Raw genomic sequence first — 7,779 nt, forward strand, 5'->3', positions numbered from 1 at the left:
TTGCTGTGAGCTGTGATACCACAGCACTTTACCGAGGGTGACAAAGTGAGACTGTCTCAATAAATAAAATACATAAATATATAAACTATGTAATAATAACTAGTCCTTAGCTCAGTGCCTATAGCTCAAGTGGCTAAGGCACCAGCCACATACACAAGAGCTGGCAGGTTCGAATCCAGCCCAGTCCTGCCAAACAATAATGACAACTATAACCAAAAAATAGCCAGGTGTTGCGACAGGCACCTGTAGTCCCAGCTACTTGGGAGGCTGAAACAAGAGAATCGCTTACGCCCAGGAGTTGGAGGTTGCTTTGAGCTGTAACACCATGCACTCTACCCAGGGCGACAGTTTGAGGCTGTCTCAAAAAAAATAATAATAATAGTGCTTATTGGATACTTACTATAAAGCCAGGTAGTGTTCAAAGCATTTCAGGTGTTAAAAACTATAATTCTCACAACCACTCTGAAGTGGGTACTGCTAATGTTAGCACCTTAGCAGTGAGGCCAAGAAACCAACAGATAGTAAGCTGCAGCAGAGTTCAAATTCGAACCCAGGCAGTAAGAAATGTGCAATGCTTATTTATGGGGCGGGGCAGGACAGGGCTTTAGAACCTCAAGTACAAGTCTAGCCACTTTTAAATTTTCATTAATAAAATCTGGATACTGTTTTTTCTTCGTTTTTGATTTTCTGAGACAGTCTCACATTGTCGCCTTTGGTAGGTAGAGTGCTATGGCATCACAGCTCACAGCAACCTCAAACTTTTGCCTCAAGTGATCCTCTTGCCTCAGCCTCTCTAGTGGCTGGGACTACAGGTGCACTGCCACAACGCCCAGCTATTTTTTAAAGATGGGGTCTTGTTCTTGCTCAGGCTGCTTTCGGACTCCTGAGCGCAAGGAATCCACCCACCTCGACCTTCCAGAGTGCTAGAATTACAGGTGTGAGCTACTGCATCAGGCCCTAAAATATGCATATTGTTAATAATTTAAATTAAAAAAGTAGGGCCAGAATCCCTTCTTTCCTCTAACAAGGAAGGCCAGGTTTAGAACAAAGGACAAAAGTATTAACTCTCTATAAGCAAATTTCTTCATCTTAATGTTGCTATGAGTATTTTCAATCATGGAATATAATTCATGTTTACATTTTTAGCTTCAAATAATAAAAGGCGTCTGGCAATATGACTCAGATGATATTCACCTGAGACTGACATTTACAATCTAATGCTGGTACTGCCTCTTCTCAAAATAGCAACACTAAGCTAATGCCAATTCTGATGTAATTTTTATTTAACCTATGTTTCCAACTAACAGAAAATGATCAGAGTCAGCAAAATTACAGAATGCTTGTCCGGGGTAAGAAAGACTAGCTAACCCACTCCTGGATAAATCCATTAAGCGCTCATCTGTCTTTTGACCCCTGTGGAGGTAGAAAATTTCAAGAGATTCCAATTCCATATTTTAATTCCTGCCTCTAAAAATTTATTCCTAAGGGGTGGTGCTGATAGCTTAGTGGCACTGGCCGCATGCACCAGGGCTGGTGGGTTTGAACCCAGCCTGGGCCTACTAAAACAAAAAAATAGCTGGGCATTGTGGCAGGAACCAGTAGTCCCAGCTACTCAGGAGGCTGAAGCAAGAGAATCGCTTGAGCCCAAGAGTTTGAGGTTGCTGTGAGCTGTGACAAAATAGCACTCTACCCAGGGTGACATAATGAGACTATGTCTCAATTAAAAAAAAAAATTCATTCCTTAAGAGTAATAAAGCAAACTGTGACAGCTTTAGTTGAGAATATTACATAGCTGTTAAAACACATTTTTCAAATTTTAATGAAACAGGAAAATTTCACAAAAACAAAAAAACATTCAAAGCCTTTAAAAAATTTTTTTAGAAAGCATATACAGGTGGATTGTTTGAGCTCAGGAGTTCAAGACCAGCCTGAGCAAGAGTGAGACCTTATCTCTACTAAAAAGAAAAAAACTAGCTGGGCGTTGTGGTGGGCATCTGCAGACCCAACTACCTCAGAGGCTAAGGCAAGAGGATTGCTTGAGTCCAAGAGTTTGAGGTTGCCATGAACTATGATGATGCCACGGCACTCTACCCAGAGTGACAGAGTAAGACTCTGTCTCAAAAGATAAATAAAATAAAAATCACATATATACAACACATTTCCTTGATTCCATGACAGGTGCATGTAAGACAAGCCACTAATTGTCTCTTGCAATTTTCTAAGGGACAATAACATTGAATTTAAAATGTTTTATAAAGACACATCCAAATGGGTTGCAGCTATCTACAGCTTTTGTCCTTCCAGGAACCAATTTAAAAAAGAACAGAAGTGAGCAAAGTGAATGAAGTACAAGTAAGTTATTTCTATTTACCAAGTGTAATTACTCTCTTCCCCGTCATAAACCTTGGTTCCTAGCTAATCCATTATTTCCAGGGATTCCGTGGTCTCTCCTGGGGATGGCCCTAAGCCATCTTTTGCATATTACCTCAATTAATTCCAGTCAAACACAAATAGATGCAGCCTAGGTGAGGAAGAGAGTATTCTTCATGGCATCCATCCCAAATGCCAAGAGATTCTGATAATCTTACTGACTGGGAGTGCAACTTACACACGAACTATTCAGGCTCTAACTCTTAGGAATTAAACAGTTAATCTGTAAACACACACAAGAGGAAAGTTAACAGGGGTTTGCTCTGAGTAGCAGAGTACCAATACAGTTGCTAGTTACCATCATCCATCTCATTTGGGTGAATGCTACATTTACATCAAAAATATAGTATCCACTTCCTCCAATCCAGCCCAGGAGTCTCTAATGCTTATAGAAATATTTTGTAAGGTGGCGCCTGTGGCTCAGTGAGTAGAAGGGCTAGCCCTATATACTGAGGGGTGGTGGCCCGGCCCCAGCCAAACTGCAACAAAAAAAATTGCTGGGCACTGTGGAGGGTGCCTGTAGTCCCAGCTACTCGGGAGGCTGAGGCAAGAGAATCGCCTAAGCCCAAGAGCTGGAGGTTGCTGTGAGCTGTGATGCCATGGTAGTATTGAGGGCAACAAAGTGAGACTGTCTCTATTTAAAAAAAGAAAAAAAGAACTATTTTGTAGTCTTCCTCTTGGTGCAGCTTTGCCCACTGAGTCTAGCCAGTCATTTATTTCCTCTGTTTGCCAGTTTTGAATCATATCTCACCAAGCTGAATGACACTTTATTTCTCACCCCATACTCTCACTTCAAGTCCAATTTATTGTACACATGCCCTATGGACCTTTATATGCAGGTCTGAGACTGATAATTTTTTTTTTTTTGAGACAGAGTCTCACTTTGTCATCCTTGGCAGAGTGTGTGACATCATAGCACATAGCAACTTCAAACTCCTGGGCTCAAGTGATCCTCTTACCTCAGCCTCCTGAGTAGCTGGGACCAAAGGCACCTGCCACAATGCCAGGCTATTTTTAAGAGACGGCATCTCACTCTTGCTCAGGCTGGTCCCAATCTCCTGAGTTCAGGCAATCTACCTGCTTTGGCCTCCAGAATGCTAGGATTACAGCTGTGAGCCCACCACGCCCGGTGAGACTGATAATTTAATATGCAGCACATTACTGTGCTAATATGCACATATTACTGGCGCCTAGTAGGCATTCAATAAACATTACTGTGCTATATGCGGATATTACTGGCGCCTAGTAGGCATTCAATAAACAGCTATACAATTAAACAGAATACACTTCTGAACTCTTTCCCTACCACATCTGAACTGTACAACAGAAACAAGATGGAAAACAGAGTAGTAAATATTTGTCCCACTTTCTTAAAAATTTTTTCCTGTGTTCAGATTTACTATTCACTTCTGGCCAATAAATTGCTGCCTCAAGCCAGATTTGAGACAGTGCCAAGAGAAAAGCTGGTGTGCCAAATTCTGCATGGGGTAGAATCCACACTCCTCCTTCCTAAGGCCTGGAGCCTAGTGGACAGGCAGATTCAGACCCAGCAGCCCTCCATGCCACTCCAGGAGAGCAGCACATTCTCCAACAACAAATTCGTCCTGGGAGCCAGGGAAGAGATGGAGTAGGAAGGTCTTTCTCCTTGTCCTGCTCCTTCAGAAACTTCTATTGAAATGCTATAATTTTTACCCTGCCAAAGCACCATGCTCAAAAAATAGTGGGAGGAAAAATGTTAAGATTGTAATAGTCATCATCTCTGGCTAAATGGGAAATTATACCTTTTTTACATATATATTTTTTGAGACATTGTCTCAAGCTGTAGACCTGGGTAGAGTATTGTGGCATCATAGCTCACAGTAACCTCCAACTCTTAGGCTCAAGAGATCCTCTTCCTCGGTTTTTCTATTTTTAGTAGAGACAGGGGTCTAGCTTTTTGCTCAGGCTGGTCTTGAACTCATGCTCAAGCAATTCACCTGCCTCAGCCTCCCACAGTGCTAGGATTACAAGCATGAGCCACTGCACCCAGCCTTGTTTTATATTTTTTAAAGATAGGGTCTCCCCCATCACTTAGGATGGAATGCCATGGCACAATTATAGCTCACTGCAGTTTTTTTTTGTTTTTTGTTTTTTTTTGAGACAGAGCCTCAAGCTGTTGCCCTGGGTAAAATGCTGTGACATCACAGCTCATAGCAACCTCAAACTCTTGGGCTTAAGTGATTCTCTTGCCTCAGCCTCCCAGGTAGCTGGGACTACAGGTGCCCACCACAACTCCGGGCTATTTTTGTTGTTGTTGTTGTAGCTGTCGTTGTTTTAGCTGGCCCGGGCCAGGTTCAAACCCGACAGCCTCAGTCTATGTGGCTAGCGCCCTAACCACTGAGCTAAGGGTGCCACCTCACTGCAGTTTTGAACTCCTAGCCTCAAGTGATCCTCCTAACTCAGCCTCCCAAAGTAAGAGGATTATGGGTGTGAGCCACTGCACCTGTCCTGGGATTCTAATTTCTTTAGATCCAGAAGTAAAGGCAGGAACAGTGGCTCACACCTCTAATCCTAGCACTCTGAGAGGCCAACTAAGCAATGTGGATTGCCCAAGCTCACAAGTTTGAGACCAGCCTGAGCCAGATTTTGTGGTAGGCACCTGTAGTCCCAGCTACTCGAGAACCTGAAACAAGAGGAGCACTTGAGCCCACATATTTGAGGTTGTTGTGAGCTAAGACACCACAGCACCCTACCCAGGGAGACAAATAGTCTCAAAAAAAAAAAAAAAAAAAAAAAAAAAGTAGAGTTATTAGGTTTTAATAACTAAAAGGATTAAAACTCTAAACAGACTAAAGAGAGCCTCATTACCTTATGCTGTTCTGGGACAGGTGTGGTGCACTTATAAGAGTAATCCAGGCCCATTTCCCCAAATGCTACAGCCTTGGGGTGCCTTAAGGCTTGCAAAAGATTTCTTTCTTGACTTTCATTATAGTAACGTGCAAAATGAGGGTGACAGCCAAAAGCCCCCCAAACCAGATCTTCTTTCAACAGCTCCTCCCACAGGCAATCCGTCAGTGTCCGAGGATCACAGAAGTCAGAGATGCAGCCCTGAAATTCCTTAGGGAAGGAGCTGCTATAAATTTTTCTGAACTTGGTAAAAGTGCCTTTGAAAGACAACTTGGAATAGAGCATGTCCAAATGACAATGGGTATCAATGAAGCCTTCCTCCAGGCTTGGCTCCCAGTGGCTCCTAGGAAGGGAGCCAGGTATGTGTCCTTCACAATGACGTGGTGGCATCTCCTCTTGGAATGTTCTTTTCTCCCTCACCTCTTCTTCTAAGCTCCTGGAGAATGGAAATGAACGAGAATTCTGGGATCTGCCTTCCTCTGTGGCCTCAAAGTCTCTGGAGGTGTTTTGGGAACTCACTGTAGAGTTAGAAGAATAATCACTCAGGAGGCTCCTGCTGCTCCTCCCAGCCTGGGCTATGTCAGTGCTGCTGCTGCCCATGGAGGGGTAGCCTGAAGGCTTGGGGCTGCCGGTCCAATAGCTGGCATAATCACACCAAGGACTACTATACAAATGAGGCGGGTACATGACATAGTCTGTGGTGAAAGAAGGTGGCTCTGGAGCTGCTGAGAGTTTCAGTGAGACCGGCTCCTCCTGAGAGAATCTGACTGTGGAGATCTCATCCACATCAGACCAGTCACTTCCTGAAGAGAGGCGCTCTATCACCACCTCCCTATCTTTATGCTGTAGGAAAGAAAGAATAGGTTAGCCTTCCTATGTTAAGACAACCCCCATACTCAGTCAGCAGCAGAACATACACTCCAGTTTCTCTGGCCATAGTAAGGCTTTGCATTGGCTCATTAGCTGACCTTTTTATCTGGTTTCCTCACAATTTCCAGAACTCAGCCAAGTTACAGCTATGAATAGTCAAGGAATAAACCTATGCCCATGGTCTCATAATGCTACTCCTAAAGGGGATGCTATACTTGTCCTCCCTTTCTTAGTGACCTCTCTTGAGAAAAACCATGCTCTAGTGAATACTCTGTATTGGGGATTTAGACGAAAACAGAACTCAGCTTCTATCTCTAGCAATGTAGCTAACATATTAAAAATGCAGGCGGTGCCCATAGCTCAGTGGGTAGGGCACCAGCCACATACACTGAGGCTGGCAGGTTCAAACCCGGCTCGGGCCAGCTAACAACAAAAAAAAAATACCCGGGCATTGTGGCAGGAGCCTATAGTTCCAGCTACTTGGGAGGCTCAGGCAAGAGATCACTTAAGCCCAAGAGTTTGAGGTTGCTCTGAGCTGCGACACCACTCTACATACGGCAACAGCTCCAGACTGTTTCAAAAAAAAAAAAAAAAATGTAAAGCCACAGGCTGGGTGCGGTGGCTCACGCCTGTAATCCTAGGACTTTGGGAGACCAAGGCAGGTAGATTACCTGAGATCATAGGTTTAAGACCTGTCTGAGCAAGAGCAAGACCCCGTCTCAAAAAATAGCCAGAGTTTGTGACAGGCACCTGTAGTCCTAGTTACTTGGGAGGCTGAGGCAAGAGAATTGCTTGAGCCCAAGAGTTTGAGGTTGCTCTAAGCTATGACATCATGGCACTCTACCATGGGCAGCAAAGTGAGACTCTGTTTCCAAAAAAAAAGCAAAACCATAATGGACATAAAAGTTGTGGTAGCTTTAAAATGTGTTCCCAAATTATCTTTGTAGTCCCCATTGAGAGGTGGGGTCTATGATCCCTCCACTTGAATCTGGGACACCCTAGAGACTCAAGTGTAACCAACAGAAAGCTACAGAAATAAAGCTGTGTAAGTTCCAAGGCTAGGTCAGAACAACCTGTAGCTTCTACCTGGTTCTCTCAGCTTGCTCACTCTGGGGAAAGACAAGTATGATATAAGTAGTCAGACTATTCATAGTTACACCAGTCTACAAACTGGCTGACCTCCCAGCTGATAACCAGTACTAACTATCCGTCATGTGAGTGTACATGTTGAATGTTTAACCCAGTCAAGCTTTTTTTTTTGAGACAGTCTCATTGCCTGCCCTTGGTAGAGTGCTGTGGTGTAATAGCTCACAGCAACCTCAACTCTTGGGCTCAAGTGATCCTTTTGTCTCAGCCTCCTGAGTAGCTAGGACATAGGCATCTGCCACACTGCCTGGCTAGTTTTGCTGTTTTAAATAGAGACAGGGTCTCACTTTGCTGAGGCTAGTCTAGAACTCCTAAGCTTGAGCAATCCACACACCTCAGTCTCCCAGAGTGCTAGGATTCTTCTGAGCCGTGAGTAAGCACCCGACCATTTTTTTTTTAACAATTATAATTGACATTCTTTATCAGAAAGTTTTTTTTTTTTTTTTT

The 7,779-nt window shown here is 43.7% G+C and overlaps 1 protein-coding gene across 3 annotated transcripts in view; it reads right to left on the reverse strand.

Moving 5' to 3' along the window:
- Window positions 1–7,779, reverse strand: part of TATDN2 (TatD DNase domain containing 2) — a 38,790-nt gene that overhangs the window by 5,004 nt on the left and 26,007 nt on the right. For all 3 annotated transcript variants that reach the window (XR_002772226.1, XM_023510711.1, XM_012802493.2), the window contains one exon: window positions 5,278–6,159. Coding sequence is in view for 2 of the 3 variants with exons in the window: in XM_023510711.1 (XP_023366479.1) it covers window positions 5,278–6,159 (882 nt within the window). In the remaining variant the exon portion in view is untranslated. The remainder of the gene's footprint in view (window positions 1–5,277; window positions 6,160–7,779) is intronic.

This window comes from Otolemur garnettii, unplaced genomic scaffold (assembly GCF_000181295.1).
Source record: "Otolemur garnettii isolate 467f Iridium unplaced genomic scaffold, OtoGar3 scaffold00015, whole genome shotgun sequence".
NCBI classification, from domain to species: Eukaryota; Metazoa; Chordata; class Mammalia; order Primates; family Galagidae; genus Otolemur; species Otolemur garnettii.